Source organism: Mercenaria mercenaria, chromosome 1 (genome assembly GCF_021730395.1).
Source record: "Mercenaria mercenaria strain notata chromosome 1, MADL_Memer_1, whole genome shotgun sequence".
Taxonomy (NCBI): domain Eukaryota; kingdom Metazoa; phylum Mollusca; class Bivalvia; order Venerida; family Veneridae; genus Mercenaria; species Mercenaria mercenaria.
Window position 1 is genome coordinate 70,236,960 of NC_069361.1, and position 17,168 is coordinate 70,254,127.

At 36.6% G+C, this 17,168-nt stretch overlaps 1 protein-coding gene across 1 annotated transcript; it reads right to left on the reverse strand.

Moving 5' to 3' along the window:
• Positions 1–6,853: 6,853 nt before the first annotated feature.
• On the reverse strand, positions 6,854–11,738 carry LOC123534602 (uncharacterized). The gene is made up of 6 exons (XM_045316916.2): positions 11,555–11,738; positions 10,693–10,765; positions 9,267–9,330; positions 8,661–8,776; positions 8,160–8,187; positions 6,854–7,125 (listed from the first exon to the last, which is right to left on the reverse strand). Exons 1-6 carry the CDS (start codon positions 11,667–11,669, stop codon positions 7,051–7,053), a joined length of 471 nt encoding a protein of 156 aa, XP_045172851.2. The 5' UTR covers positions 11,670–11,738; the 3' UTR covers positions 6,854–7,050.
• Between the last annotated feature and the right edge of the window lie 5,430 nt (positions 11,739–17,168).

Consider the following 17,168-nt stretch of genomic DNA (forward strand, 5'->3'; position numbering starts at 1 on the left):
TGAAATATTTTTTATGAGTCTTTTGCTCTGAATAATAATCAATATTTTGCTTCTTTTATGTAGTTATATTGAAATGTTATGCGGAATGTAAGAAAATGGATGATGGTAACCAATATTATTTGGAATATAGTTGGGTGAGAGGTTACTTGTAACGGCCATTTTCAAATAAAAAATCTAGCAGTTTGATTTGTAATACCTATTTTACAGGTTCCGTTGATAATTTGTTACTTATATACTAAAACTAAGATCTAAAATTGTTCAAATTTCAGTAGAAAATTGTGGTTTCTTGAATTGAATTGATGTTACCATGGAAACGAAGCCCGTGACCTATGTATCTAAATGTAAAATTCAAAAGCGTTGACACTTGTCTATTTAAGAAACACAGCTTCGGCTTTTTATTTTCATTTCAACAATATCCATGAGAATAATAGTAGCATGCTGAACGATTTTTCCATGAAAAATGCCAGACGAGGGGTACTGCTGTAAGTATTCTAAGCTTAGAAATTTGTTTGAATAAATGCAGATTACACGAAAATATAACTTACGTTAGAAATAATATGTTTTAAAGCTACATCAACTAGAAAGATAATCTTATTCAATATCATTTTATAAGAAATTACGACAAAAAGCAAGATATAAGCCATTTTAAACATCTCTGTTGCCATGGTTACTTTAAACTTTAAGAAAAATAGTGTACCATGTATAGTGCTTGGTATTTTGCTAATAATATTACCCAAATATTCAATGTTGGTCATTAACAGAATGGCACTGAAGCCGTCGAAAACCCCTATTTTTATACATAGTTGTTTAAAACTGAGAGAAAATGCGTTACCATGGAAACACGAGCCCCGCGACATATACATTTTAAGCTTATCTTAGAAAGCTAACGTGCATACTAGTAAAATTATAGATTATGTTGACTTCTACGGATATCAATGAAACTAAAATACACCGAAAAGTGTTAAATATCCGTATTTTCCTTCTTCTTTCAATATGAAATACCTTTGGATGGTCATGTTCTTCAAACCTGGATAAAAATTGAACTTGAAGGGACAGGGACAAACGAAACTGAGATTTTAGCAGTTAAAACTTCATATTACACGAAATACAAAAAGATGCTGCGGTTCAACTAATTTGAATTTACCCTTGTAACAAGGTAACCTACCTCCTTAAATAAAGTATTTTTACTTAAATTTAAGCCTTAAATTATTTGTACTTCAGACTGTACAGACCATGAGTACATATTCATAGACATAGTTTTGGTAGCTGTTTTTAGCATGTTTCTGTCTCCACAAATGGTATATATATACTTCTGAAATATTGTGTAATTGATTCTAGATTTTACAATGCTATTTTATACTTGTTTGCAATTTTTCCTTGACCTAATTTTATATGTGTACTCTATGTTGCTGTCAGCAACACATACATTGTTCAGCGAGCTAACTCTGTATAGATACCGTTCATTTTTTATAACAACAAATTTGGCTAAATGGATAAATTTTTGTAGAAAAATTGACTAGAATTCAAAACTTCATGCAGCAAAATTGAAATGGCCTCAGATTGTAAAAGTGATAAGTATTGCAGTTAAACCTCTTCACTTAACATGCTTAAACATACATGTAGCTGTTAAGACAGAAAGAGAGTTTGTTGATTTTTAAAGGTTAAATTACTAAGAAACTGGTCCAGTCAGAAACTGAATTGTTGCCTTTGTCAGGAGATATGTGGACTTTAGAGTTGTGGTTAATAAAAAGGTTTTACTGTATCATTTTTATTATATTCTTTATCAAAGGCAGACCCCTATGTGAAATCCGTAAAGTTATATTGTCTTTCTGTTAACACTTTTTACTGCGCACAATGTATAGAGGGTATGATATGTATATTTTAGGAGCTGTAATTTGATATTTTTTATATAAAGTACGATGGTATTGATCAGTGAGTTACAAAAAAGGCTTTGCTTGTTTAGTAACTTTTTTGTACTTTAAACAAAATATTTATGTATATTTGGATTACTTGCCTCTGTGTTAAGACAGTATGTTTTCAGGTTAGATATTATGAGAAGGAGTCTTGACATAGATATTATAGGCAGCTACCTGTATGTCTCTTTCTCTTAATGCTAGTGCATTTGAAGTGTATGCCTTTATCAAATTTAGGTGTATTCTTAAAATAAGATCGTACTGTTTCACTGTCAGAAAACCAACGAAAAACTTGTGTAAAAATTACTTGATGTAACTTCTATATTTTTGATTTTAGGAATGGTTGTGTATTCTAATAACTGTGAAATGTCAATTCTATAATGAAAAAGGTGGTAAAAGTTTTTCAGTTGAAGGAAGAATAGTGATTATATTTGACCAAGAAATCATGTTTTCCATTTAAAGACTGCAAGATAACATTGTAATGCATCACAAGTTCTTTATTATTTAATATTTTGCTTGGATGTCAACCATTTATTAAAGACTGAAAGTTTGGATTGTAATTTGTCATAATTTCTTTGTATGTAATATCTTGCTTCAGTGGCACAGAATCTGGGACAAATTCCCTTTTCTCAAGTGTATAGATGGACAAATTCCTCCAACTCTCTTTCCTCGTAGTCTGTCATATTCTCTGTGCCCTCCATGACTAAGTTGTTAAGGTCTTGTACTTTAAATAACTTGCCCCACACAGCTGCGTGTTTGAAACCTCTCTTGGGGTGTAGAATCCTCTAATGTGAGAAAGCTATCCAACTGGCATAATGTAAGGCCTGCGGTTCTACTCAGCTACACACCCATGCCTGCACTCTTCATCCACCATAAAACTAGAAAATTCACAAGACCTATAATTAAAAACCCAACAAAAACAAACTTTCCTGTTCTCAAACCAATAGAATCAAAACTTGAAATGCATGATGGTTATTGAAAGTACATAAAAAAAACAGATAGGTCTTGACATAGTTAGATAGGGAGCTTGTCTACCTATACAGTTTGATAGGGGTGAATTTGTCCTGTATTGGTCCATTAAATATGAAAGCTCTAGGATATAGTTTTATATATGTATTTGTTTTTCTGTATTATAATTGATTATATAAATATTTGTTATTGTTAAACAAATGGCAGTGAATATACCTGCAAAGTCAAGTATTTTGAATTGACATGCTGTGTTCAGTAGAAGGAAAATAGAACTTGGACAGGACATGCTGTATGATTTTGGAAAATTGACCAAACACATTCGAGCTTGTCTGAAATTTAAATATTATGACATTTCAAGTAGATTATCTCCGTTTTCATAACATCATTGTGTATGTACATTGTGATTAAACATTTTGTAATTTAGATCAGTGTTGGTCAAGTCATCCTAGCTGTCAGCATCTATATTCAATGATTGATAAATGGTTGATAAAAAATTAAATATGGCTAGAAACACATTGGTTTTGTTGTTATTTATTCTTTTGATGTCAGAATAGTATAGCTTATCTGTTCAGTGGTGGGGAAGTTGTTCTCAAATTCAGTTGCTAGTTTACAACTTAATCTACTGTAATACAGGCAACTTGCCCATGGATTATTTTCATGTGAGGAAGTTGTCACTTTCATAGAGAACATATTTTGTATTGAATGTGCAAGTTTTCAGTTGCGTTTTACAAGCAGATACCAAGAACTTGTTTTTGCCCTGTCCGTCCGTCACACTTCATTTCCGATCAATATCTAGAGAACCATTTGATCTAGAACCTTCAAACTTCATAGGGTTGCAGGGCTTATGGAGTAGACGACCCCTATTGTTTTGGGGGTCACCCTATCAAAGGTCGTGCCTGAACATGGAAAACCATTTCCGATCAATAACTTGAGAACCACTTTACCCAGAATGTTGAAACTTCATAGGACGATTGATCATGCAGAGTAAATGACCCCTATTGATTTTGGGGTCACTCTATTAAAGGTCACGGGCCTGAACATGGAAAACCATTTCCGATCAGTAACTTGAGAACCACTTGACTCAGAATGTTGAAACTTCATAGGACGATTGGTCATTCAGAGTAGATGATCCCTATTTATTTTGGGGTCACTCTGATAAAGGTCAAGGTCACAGGGGCCTGAACAAGGAAAACCTTTTCCAGTCAGTAACTCGAGAACCAATTTACCCAGAATGTTGAAACTTCATAGGATGATTGGACATGCAGAGTAGATGACCCCTATTTATTTTGGGGTCACTCTATTAAAGGTCAAGGTCGCAGTAAACAGAACATGGAAATCCATTTCCGGTCAGTAACTGGAAAACTACTTGACCCAGAATGTTGAAACTTCATAGGGTGATAGGACCTACAGATTAGATGACCCCTATTGTTTTTAGGGTCACTCTATTAAAGGTAAAGGTCGCAGCAGACAGAATATGGAAATCCATTTCCGGTAACTTTTGAGAACCATTTGACCTAGAACCTCAAATTTCATAGGGTGATAGGACTTACAGAGTAGATGACCCCTATTGTTTTTGGGGTGCCTCCATCAAAGGTCAAGGTCACAGGGCGCTGAACATAAAAAACTCTTTTCAATCAATAACTTGAGAACCACTTGACCCAAAATGTTGAAAGTTAGTGTGGTGATTGGACATGCCAAGTAGATGAACACTATTGCAGCCAACCATCAGTGTTTCTTTTACTTTTGCTCCTGTCTCCTATTGACTTCTTGCCTATAGGACTATGCATTGGGGGAAACGTGTGCTTTTCTACAAAAGCATCTTCTAGTTTGTACTTGTGGAGAAATTGTCTGCATTACAACAATGGTTCATATTCGTCCTTGTGGGGACATTTTTCTGTCACAAGCTGATGACTTGGTGTACATTATATTTTTGTCAAATATTTGGGGAAGTTAAACTGATCATTACATCACATAAATTTTAAACATTTCATACAGTGCTTGCTGAATATTAGAACTATTTAGAGTGAAGTTGGCGTTTTCAGATAAAAACCTCATCATAAAACAATTTCTCTAGATAATTGAAACATCATGAGATACAAACAGAATTTCTGTTTGAAATTGTATTTGAAACAGATTGGCCAAATAACAAAAAAAAGGTATAAAGCTAGTCCATCTATGTACACCTACTCTATATTCAGGAAAATTATTTAAAGCTGGTTTTGGAAGATTTTTTTCTTGTCTGTTACTGGTAGCTAGTTTCTTGTTTTTATACTTGTAAATAAAATCTACCTTCCACTGAATCATGGTATAAAGCTTTCGTTGATAGAGTACAGTAGTGCTTGTGAACTTTGACTGATAACCAATATTTTTAAAATTCGTCCTTGCATACTATAATGATGAAATCTAGAGCAAAACTGATTAAATTGTCTGACATAACAGATGTTAAATCTATTCTCTTCCCATAACACTAGTGAAATTAGATAAAAATGGGTCAAGGGAGGTCGAAAGGTTGAGACGAGATAACAAACTTGTCTGTTCAGTCCTAGATTATATCAATTCCGTCAACCCTGGTTTGTACCAGATTTCGTCAACTTGTACCAACTAAACACATGATCTAGAATACATCTGATCAGTTTAAGAAGTTAACTTGTTGACGCCAGTTATATGCACTGAATACTATATCACAAATTCCATTCATGTGATTCAAACTCGAGCACCTAGTTGGGAAACCGCCACACGTTCAAACCCATCCGCAGTTCCTTGGCGCTCAACAACAATTAAGTTTTACAGAACAGGAAGGAAGTTAGATATGTCTGATACCTATTATGTAACAAAGTGTGTTTTGGGTGGGGGCATCGAACGTTTCTTGTGAACTATCTAGCCGACTTGTGGAAGGTCGTTGTTATCGCTTAGATACCCAACTGAAGAAACGTCTAGGTCCTGCTGCCAACATTCAATCCGAAAAGTCACCTGAACGATAAGAACTGTATTGGTGTGACTTAAGGTAGTTCTGCACGTTTGATAAGCCGGAAGTGATGGCGTAACGTCACTTGTCCGGAAAACGTAGAATAAAGCCTGGATTCGGCGTACGGAAATGAAAATCATTTTATGAATTAATGGCAACCTGTGCGTTATTTTATTAAAATAGGACAGTTACTATATTTCTAAAGTTAAAATATATTATTTAAACATGTGACACGTTAAATAATTCAAAATAATGTCTTAAAATTCGCTTGAAATAGGCGGTTCACTTTAATCATGGCCAAATATCACAAAAATAAGCACACGGACCTATACATTTTTTTTCACCATATTATAGGCCATATGTTTATTTACGACTGTGAGAAGTTTCATTAAAATCTACATTTTAGAAAAAAAAAATATTCGCGAAAATGTTATGAAAGTTGCAATTTTCCCATAGGCTCCCATTATGAAAGATTGCGTGCGGTCCAAACTTTCAAATCAGTCTAGCAAAAAATCAAGCACATGACCCTATCTTTTTTATTTGCTGATTTTTCTAAGTATATTCCGAAGTTTTGAAAAATCAGAGTTTAATCAAATTCTACATTGTAGAAAAGATTAAACCCCGTAAATAACAAAAATATATTTTACAAAAAAATGCTATTTTGTTTTAATAATACACATAGGAGAACCTGTTCCATATAATGTTTCATGAACATTTGAGACATAAGGGCCTCTGTTGCCGGGTGGTTAATGTAGCTGACTCACTCACTTGCCGCTCACCGCTGTGGGTTAGAATCCTCCCTTAGAGCGTAGAACTCTTAACAACGAGGAAGCAATCCAGCTAGCTTAGAAAAGTCTGCGATTCTTCCCAGATGCCTGCTCGGCCAGAGCCATGGGATCTTCTTCCACCATTAAAGTTCGAAAGCCGCCTTATGACTTATAACTGTGCCGGTGCGACGTAAAACCCAACGAAAATGAATACATGGAGACAAAAATACGACACTGAGTTAATTGGTAGCTTTTTATTAATACATAAATAAATTCAAGAATAGAAAAAAACGTTATGTAGATTATAAGGCATGCATTTACCAGTGAATACAATATACATCATAACAGCTATGTTGGATTAAATGGGTGAGGTATATGATTGTATAGTCAATTGGTAAACTACAAAAAGGCCAAGTCTTGTGTTTTGGATCCCAGCTCACATCTCAACCTTCACATCAGCACACTGATAAAAGACGGCTGGAGCCTGAGAATTGTTTGTTACGTATGTTGCCTGAAAAAAAGTAGAAGAAACCCTTTAAAACCTTAAAATAGTCACTGATTTCATGAATTCAGAATTTTAAAGATAAGTTAGATTTTTATTTCTTGCCTCTTAAGACTAGGATGACAACCTGGCAGGTGTGTACATAATATTGTGCCCATAGGACACGGATGCACCCACATACTGCATCATTCTCTATATGGCAAAAGTTGTCAAAGGGCCATAACTGCAGTAAAATTGTTCATCCTTTATGGTCATCTGCACATTAAGCTTGATCATTATGCTAATAGTGTGGGAAGAGTTGGACGCACAATATTTCGGGACGTACGGACAGCAGCAACGCTATGCCCCCCCCCCCCCCCCCCCCCCCCCCCACACACACATGATAGAACGGTGAAATTTCCCTAGTATGGGGACTAATCAATACCTTATAGAGGCAACTGATCGAATAAGATGTACCCTTTCTTCGATTTTTCCATGAACTCGTATTATCAAATCGCCATCTTATCTCTATTTTTTAAATCACACTGTGGTGTTATCCAACATTGATTTTTGTCCAAGAATCGGTTGGTGCTAATAATAAATCACGTATTGACTATCCTAGTCAATAAGAATATTCATTTCAGGTAAGAGAAGGAATTTATGTTGAAATATTTCGCCAGTGGTGGTTTCACAATTCGTTTGAAAACATTCTACGTTATTTTCAATTAATTGCAGGCATTGTAGAGTCCAGAAAGAAGGACGTGACAAATGAGCCGCACCATGAGATAACCAACATAGTGCATTTGCGACCAACATGGATCCAGACCAGCCTGCGCCGCCGCGCAGTCTGGTCAGGATCCATACTGTTCGCTAACGGGTTCTCTCTAATTGCAATAGGCTTTGAAAGCGAACAGTATGGATCCTGACTAGACTGCGCGGATGCGCAGACTGGTCTGGATACATGCTGGTCGCAAATGCACTCTGTTGGTTTTTTCATGGTGCGGCTCAAATATTGTGATGTACAGACACAAATGTACTGTATATCAAATAAAAAATAAAGTTACCTGTAGCACAGCTCCCCCAATCGTCATTCTGAAAATAAGACAAAAAGAAGAATTTTACTGTTTAAGAAGAAATCATTAAAAAATCATTAATCAAATGGTAAAATTATTTTGCATACAGTAGAGTCGCATCAAACTTTTTTTTTCACGAAAAATGTCTTATTAAGTTACGTTAACAACATCCTAATAAGCCGAATAAGTAAAGCTAGGTTCATGTGGGAGTCCGATTTATTAGTTCGTTAAAACAGTATCAAAGAGGGAAATTTTGACATAAGGCTATGTGTGTCTGAAGTCATTCGCCCCCACTTCCGATTTATATTGGGAAGCTGTGACTTTCAAAAAGTCATCAAATAAATTTAACTAACAAACAAGTGACATTTTTGTGGGTGAGGGTGGGTTTCAAGGGCGGGTGGGAGGAGGGGGTCAGACACTTTTTTTGAGATACATGTATAACTACTACAACGTAAAAAAGATAAAATAAATATTGTAATAAATATTGCTTACCCGGTTGGGACCATGGCCTCTACTGAATAGAGGTGGAGGGATGGTTCTCCCATGTCCATTACTCGGCCAATCTCTTTCATCATGGTTCCCTGCATAATTGTCACGGCAAAATATCCCTGAAAAACAAACATATACATGTTTAAGAAACAATCATACAGTGTTGCTCTTTTAAATTCACAGAATTTAAGCAAAATCGTTTCAACATTTATTTCAAATTTGCCGCTGCACAGGACTTGAAAAATGTCGTAGCAAAAGACATACTTTCGTACATGGTCAATTGGTCTACAACGCTGAATCACATGCCCTTCAATGATGTGTGTCCAAGTATCAACCTGAGCTCTAATGAGAGAAAGGGTTGATGGTTCTACAAGCTGTAGCGGGGATGGGTAAATAGGGGGTCACCTTTTATTAAATGTCGCCCTAACGGGCTTCTGGGTTTTCTTCCACCATTTGAAGATGAAGCTATTCCACCAAAGTCACCATTTGCTACAAATAGCGATAAATCCTTCATAAAAGCAAAACTGAAACAGTAGTGGTTTAGATAATCAAAGAACGCTCATCCTTGTACGTCAGTCGCATGAGAGTATTAAATGAATATGGACTTACTGGAGTTGCCTTTGCCCAGTGGTCAAGATTCTTCTGTAGCGTTACAGTGGTATTCTTTCCAGGGCTATAAATAAAGAAGTACTTCAGTAAAATTGAAATTCTTAAATTTGTAAACCACACATTTTTTATACTGATTGTTAATAATATTGCATAAAATGTACTCAGTTCAATATTTATGGATGTTAGAATTACAAGTAAATATAAATTTAAAAGAAGCAGTCACATGTTATAGAAACAGTCACATTCTGACAAATTTACGAAATATTGGCGTACACACACGTACATATAACTGGAATTAAAGAAATGTCGTGATTCCATAAGTAATTTATAGCAAATCATAAATTAATCTTTTATAACCTGTACACTTTGGGGTTTTGATACTTAAATTATTTATCTGTCTGCTCAAAACGTTTTCATGGAATGTCTTAAAGAATACTTATAGAAACTTTGCTACAATTTAAACATCAAATCACTTACGAGGCCAAATCTATTTAAATTGGCATTTGGTCCTCATTTTAACAACAACAAAAAGATGCGACTGTCTTTGCATTTCTTTAACTAAGAAAATGTACCATTTCTAGTATTAAGACCAGAAACTTTGAAGAAGCCGAAGTACTAACATAAGGTAGAGATTTTTGTGCAATTCGACCGTTTGCGTCCTAAAGTTCACTCACTAGCAACGTTTGCTTTGATCAACAATTATTATATATGATAGCTATGAGGTGATATGTTCATAATTATCCAAACTAAAAACAGCAAGAGCCGCTAATAAGCCAGTTTTGAAGAGGAAAGTCCATTTTTAACATAAAATCACAAAATGCTTAAGCTATATCTGTGTGGTAATTCAGAAACAACTTGTGTACATCTGCTTTGTGTCTTTTGCCCCCTTTGATTAGACATCAATTAAATGAAAAAAAAATTCACATTAAGTTTTGAACTTACAAATAAAGTAGATGCTCACGGGCAACATGTCAAGCCCGCCCTTTGACCCCTAACTGTGGCCTTGACCTTTGAGATAGGAACCTGGGGTTTGCACATTACACTCCATGTCAAATATAAACAAGATTCCTAAACGCATGTCAAAGTTATGGGCCGGACAGGACCTGACATGACCTTTGACCTCCACCTGTGACCTTGAACTTTGAGTTAGGACCCTTGCGCATGACACTCCGTCCCACTGAGGTTAACATTCATGCCAGATATAAACAAAATTGCTCCATGCATGTTAAAATTATGGTCTGGCCAAACATATTCCGACGCACGCACGCAAATACACCGAACAACCATTTGGACGACAAGCGGGCTCGACAAAACAATCACATACACAGATTTCAAGTGGACACTCAAACAGACAAACAACGACCAAACTAAGGCTCGAACCAAGAACCTGTGGCAGCAAACAACGGGGAAAGAAAGTGACGCTTACTTTAAGATTGCCGTTGGTGTAGAGATTGCTCTGCCTCCGCATGGTCCAGTCAACAAGATACAATCATCTGATCCTGTAACAAAAATAATTCATTTTGTAGAACACTGCATTTCTAAAGAAAAAAAAACGGTAATGCAAGTATGGAAGGCCAGTGCGGCACGTTGGTCTTTCATACGTAACCATGTGTTTACAAGTATCTGAAAATTCACTGCTCGTTCAATATTTTGTTGAAATAACTTCAAACCCTTGTGATTAAACAAAAAGAAATAAAATGAAATTCAAATGTAGCTTGTACATTTTATCTGTAAATTTCTTCAATGAAGTCTGTGACAGAAATGTCACACGGTTTAAAAACTCATGTGTGGCTACATTATAAATTGATAATATCTAAAATATACTGCAACAGTTTTTACTTTTGTACTCGTGTTTTTTTTGTGTTTTTTTTTTCATCATATTTTTAAAAATATTTTCAACATATAAATAAGATTAATTGTACCAGTAACTGCCCAACAAGCAGAGTCAGTGGTGCAGTGGTTAGCAGGTTGGACTACAACGTCGGGTTCGATTCCCGGTCGCGGCTGATCTCCCGACTAGTGTTCAATGCTGGATGATTTACTTAAATGGGTACTGTTTCCAGCAGTATCGGCCTAGACTGAATGCTGGAGAAGTAAATATGACGCCTGCAGTGGACTCGGCTGGAAATAAGTTGTTCCATCCATTCCAGGTGGGGACTTCCGTAAACTTCCCACGTTTTACAAGAAACTTTACCCTTTTCTAACCACAAAAACACAACGTATGATTGCATTCTTAGTGACCAGCTGACACTTTAAACTGTAAATGATTTCTGTGAGAAACTACTCACCTGCTTTGTTCAAGCCCATCATAGATCCTCTCTGATGGGGGTTAATAAGGCACATGTGAGCTGATGATAGTGCCATAATGGCCGCGAAACACACTACAGAGAATATAGTATTCATCCTTGCTAAATTGACTGGAAGTTGTATCAGAACAGAATTGTACTACAAACGTTTCAACATTCCTTTTATATATACGTATATCAGTTGTTTTGATTGCGTAAAGGGGTTCAGCTAGGTGATCACATGATACATCACGTGAACGTTTTCTTATCACGCGTTCGTTGTACTAATTTATATTCTACCGTTTAAGGGTACATTACAAATGACTTATTTTTGGAGAAAAAACTTTCACTGAAGTAACAGATTTTATTTTTTTTTTAAAAACAACACCTCAGCTATCAACTATTGAGAAATAACAATAGCCAAGTTTGCCACCATTAATAAATGAGCCGCGCCATGAGAAAACAAACATAGTGCATTTGCGACCAGAATGGATCCAGACCAGCCTGCGCAGTCTGGTCAGGATCCATGATGTTCGCTTTCAAAGCCTATTGCAATTAGAGAAACCGTTAGCGAAGAACATGGATCCCGACCAGACATGTATAATAATAATACGTATGGCACTATTTTCTCGACGTGGTAACATTTGATACTTTATCCGAATTGAAGAGTTAATCTTGCGTTTGTATATCAACTGAAACAAATGACGTGTCAGTTTCTAATAAATCCAAGATCAATTCAAGCAATTAAATTTGTTTAGCCGAGACATTCTCACATCGCCGGACCCATTTTATGATTGTTGTATTCGTGCATTGAGACGAAGTGAATGCGCAAACTCAATGCCTCCATTTCGAAAGGCTAAGCTCACACTTTGGGGTCAAAGATCATTATGGAGCTTGTCCGGGTCGTAACTTAAGCATACATGGTATAGCCGTCACAAGTTTTATTTGGCATAAATGTTTGCCTCAATGAGATGGAGTGTCGCGCACAAACGACAAGTCCCAATATCAAAGGCAAAGGTCACACTGGGGTCAAAGTTCACATAAGACCTTATCTGGACCATACATTTGACATGCATTGAGCAATGTTCTTGTTTGGCAGAAATAATAATCTCATTGAAAAGACACTGGTCCTTATATCAAAGGTCAATATCACAACAAAGGGTCAAAGGTCATGTCAGATCACTGCCTTTTGTAATTGGCTACAATGTTCATGTCACTGAGACGGTGTGCCAACAAATAACTGGCATTTAGACATCAGCATCCCAAATATATCTGTATGCGATTGAAATTAAGTTGTCTGGCTTACAATTTTAAGCTGTGGGCTAATAGAGCTAATTGTTCATTCTTGCATGCCAGAGGTCTAGCATAGATCCCTGACTGTACGCTCGTCTCGAGACCCTTACGACCCTCTGAATGATGCGAATGATAGTTGTTATGGCATACCATTAGTTTTATGACACTTTAAGAAAATCCGACAGTCTTGATATAAGCAACTTGATCATGGAGGTATACAAGTGTAGATGTTTGTTTATTCGAAAGTTTACTTAATAGTATAGTAGACACTGTGACATATTTGGGCAACTTCTGCAGAAGACTGCAAGAAATAGTGAAAGAAAGAGAAGAAGCCCCAATGCAAGAATTTTCCCTGGTTCCTTAGCGTGAAGCATCCATACACGGGACTCTTATCGCAATGCTAGTATAGTTTAGCTGTAGGAGCCGGGGCTCGAGGGGCACAACCCCTGGTTTCGCTGTCGGACAGTATTAACACTGGACAACTCGGTCCGCTCTGTTAGTGTGGAACCTATTCCCTGTCGCTAAAATAGGAAATATTTAAGACGACTAAAAACATGTATTTGTCAATATCTGGCTCTCGGTTCTCTAGAACGACGGCCTAAAGAACCGGTACTGTCTCTCCAGTCCGCTTTTGGTGAAAGAGTTGTGGCTAAAATTGTACTGACATGTCAATTGACGACAAACAGAACAATCAGAACATATAAGATAATAATTTCTATAACAGACTTTCCAAAAGGTAATGGGAACACAAACAAGAACTCCAACAGCTTTTACTATTTATTACGACGTTATTCAAGGTCAAACAGCTATGTGGGCAACTGCACTAGCTTTCATCGAGGACATCGGGGAACTGAAATATATGGTGTATCATCTGGGCCGAAAGCCTACTTTAAAATTTGCGTGCATGAACATTTAATAGTTAAGTCCACGTTCAAGCACTAAACCACATAAAGAAAGAGCTGTTTCACCTGAAAACTGAACAGCATATAATACATGTCTATTACTCTAAAACGATTTTAAAGTTACTGATATATGCATAGAATTCCGGAATAGGAAGTTGCCACACAAAATTTCAAAGCATTAAAACAAAACCATTTTCAAACGATTTTCGGAATATATGTTTGTTTTGATAAATCTTCAATAATGTCCCAGTGCCGATATTTCACATAACCAAGTTTAACGTAGTTTTCATCAGTTGTTTCTTTTTATTTCTTTACACTGAATGGCATTCTCAGTTTGCTAATGGGGGATACCTTTTAAAGAATAGTTCAAGTATTCAGTCGCACGGCAGAGTAATGTACAACATGCAAATGGTAGTTAAAGATGTTGTTCGTTGTGGTTTGCAATCTGACTAAAGTACATATCCTATTACGCTACGCATAGGATCTGAGAACGACCTATTCATTGCCTCGTTCTGACGACCCTTTCGCTAGCCAATCAGAGTCTAACTTACAACATCTTGCAAATCTACCTGTTGCCTTGACTTTTGATATTTACAATTCTTATGTCATAATGTATCAGATAGCCGGTTAGATCAGTCGGTAGGTCACTTGCTTTGTAAGCGAGGGGTCCTGGGTTCGAGCCCTGGAATAACTGCACATTTTTCTTACTCTTTGACATTCGAACATGTCGTCTGATTGGATAAAATAAAAATAGCAATACTGGAAATCCAAAATATACAGAAGACGAATGTGAATTGGTCGTTCTCAGATCTTCGTTTAGAAGATCAAGTACTTTAGTCAGATTGTTGTGGTTTGTTGATGTACTGCTAAACCTTAAAATCACATCCGCCCGCTGAGCTCAGTAGGGAGAGCGCAGATCTACGGATCGCGAGGTCGTGAATTCGATCCCCGGGCGGGGCGTATGTTCTCTGTGACGATTTGATAGAAGTCATTGTGTCTGAAATCATCCGTCCTCCCCCTCTGATTCATGTGGGGAAGTCGGCAGTTACTTGCGGAGAACAGCATTGAACTAGAACAGAATCCAGGCTAACTGCCTGCCGTTACACAGTTAAATCCTATTTCCGATAATTGTTTTTCTCTTATTTTTGACAAAAGACTGAAAACTGATTAACACAGTGGAAAGTTTTCTTGAATCAATTGTTTTTTTATCATCTCCCTTTATGGCTTTAACTGTAAAAGTTCATGTGCAGTATTAAAATTAGTGCTTTAAAATTTATACCAATGCAATTATGCGCAACATCTATTTGGACAGCTGTTTCATCTGTTTTTAACGTAAAATTTAAAGCCTTATGGAACTCTAAAATTTCACACATTAATAATAGCCCATTGAGAGGAAGTGCATAGTGAAAGAACCATGACTAACAAATATATAACTGATTTTCAAGCGTGGAAGGGGTTTAATTCAAACTGCACACAGAAATGGGGGATATGAATTTCCTCCCTTTGATCAAATTACTCATTACTCTTGTCCTCAGTAGAATTCCATAACTAAGAAAAAGACTAACTTCACATATCGACAGAGGCCATTCAGAGGAAGTGCAGTGCACAAGAACCATAACTGCTTTGCTAAGAGGGTCATAATGGCCATAGATCGCGAACTTGAATTTGAGAGCTTAAACAAAGACTGTGCAACTATGGAAGGAGATCATAATGTGCTCCAGGTGCCAAAAGTTCCAGAAGTAGTAGAAGATGATTTCATAAATTGATGTGACAGTCTGATAGGTCACAAACAGTTCAAACACTATAATTATGGTTCTTAGGTCTTTAAAACTGTAAGGAGAAATACACACAGATAACTAGGACAGACTTTTTTTTTTTTTTTGGTGTGGGGTGAGGGGGAGGGTTTACGGCGCACCAACATAGTATATGTTATATGGCGCCACACAGGACTACAAATTTTTGTTCCACATTTCATTTACATCGAAATAAAGACTAAGAGTATTTTACAAAGTCTCTTTATAATGGTTTTATTTTACTTCTAGTGGCCCCTAAAAGAGGCCAAATGCCCCCATATAATTGAAATTGGGTGAGGACCTTATTATGATGCTACAAACTAAGTCTGATGAGATGCATCCAGTGGTTCATGCGAAATTGTTTAAAGATATTTTATACTTAGCTCTAGTAATAATGCTAGAGACCAGGTTTGATGAAGATCCATCAAGCAGTTCATGAGAAGAAGTCCTTTAAAGGTATTTCTACTTTCAACTCCAGCGGCCCCTATGAGGGGTTCCCTGTTTGAAGAAATTTTGGAGAGAACCATATAATAATGCCACTGACAAAGTTTCATGAAGGTCAATCAAGTGGTTCTTGAGAAGAAATTATTTGAAGATATTTCTATTTTTAGCTCCAGAGGTTCCCTATTTCAACAGGTTTGGGAGAGGACTGTATAATAATACTAGAGATCAAGTTTGATGAAGATCCATCAAGTGATTCATGAAAAAAATCATTTAACCCTTACCCTGCTAAATTTCTAAAATGGACTGGTCCATCATTCAATTTGGGCAATACCATTTATTATTCGAAGCGGTGTTCACTGAAAATTTACTGACTGAATAGCGAACAGTGCAGACCATGATCAGACTGCATGGATCTTGGTCTGCACTGGTCGCAAAGGCAGAATCACTTGCCGCCAGCAGGCTAAAGGTTAAAGGTATTTCTGCTTTTAGCTCTAGCAACCGCCAAAAGGGGCCAAGTATCCCCATTTGAACAAAATCTGGAGAAGATCCTATAATGATGCTACAGAACTGAAGTCGCATGATGATTTATCAAACGTTTCATGAGAAAAAGTCATTTAAAGTTTGTTTTTTCTTTTTTAGCTCTGGTGGCCCCTGAAAGGGCCCAGGCTGAAACATTTAAACAAACTTGAGAGGAAAATGCCAGGAAGGTACTGACCAAGTTTGGTGCAATTCTGATATTCAAACCAGTAGTTTCTGAGGATGTGTCACCTGAAAAAAAAATGTAAACAGAAGACGGACATTGAGCGATCACAATAGCTCACCCAAAGCACTTTGTGCTCAGGTCAGCTAAAAAGTAGGCCACACTAATTTCTTTAATACAGAGGACAGCAACGCTCGACTATTCAACAGCCTTGTCAACTGTATGAATACAAAAGTCGAAAAAGGGGCATAATTTTGTAAAAATGGGAAACAGAGTTATGGAACCTGCACAGTGCTTATCAGCTCATGACAGTGGACAAGTGTGTGAAGTTTGCATCCATTCCCATTAGTGGGTACTAAGATACCAGCTTACATACAAAAACTTAACCAAAAACTTCTAAGTAAAAATGGGGGCATAATTTTGAAAAAATGAAAAGTAGAGTTATGGGACCTGCATAGTACATGTCATATCATGACAGTGACCAA

Bases quoted from the DNA above. Each gene is read 5' to 3' on its own strand.
- LOC123534602 (XM_045316916.2), bottom strand. From the start codon at position 11,669: ATGAATACTATATTCTCTGTAGTGTGTTTCGCGGCCATTATGGCACTA. The intron at 9,331-10,692 runs GTAAGCGTCACT...CTTTATTTATAG, and splicing joins ACACCAACGGCAATCTTAAA to CCCTGGAAAGAATACCACTG. The intron at 8,188-8,660 runs GTAAGCAATATT...TCTTATTTTCAG, and splicing joins GAGGCCATGGTCCCAACCGG to AATGACGATTGGGGGAGCTG.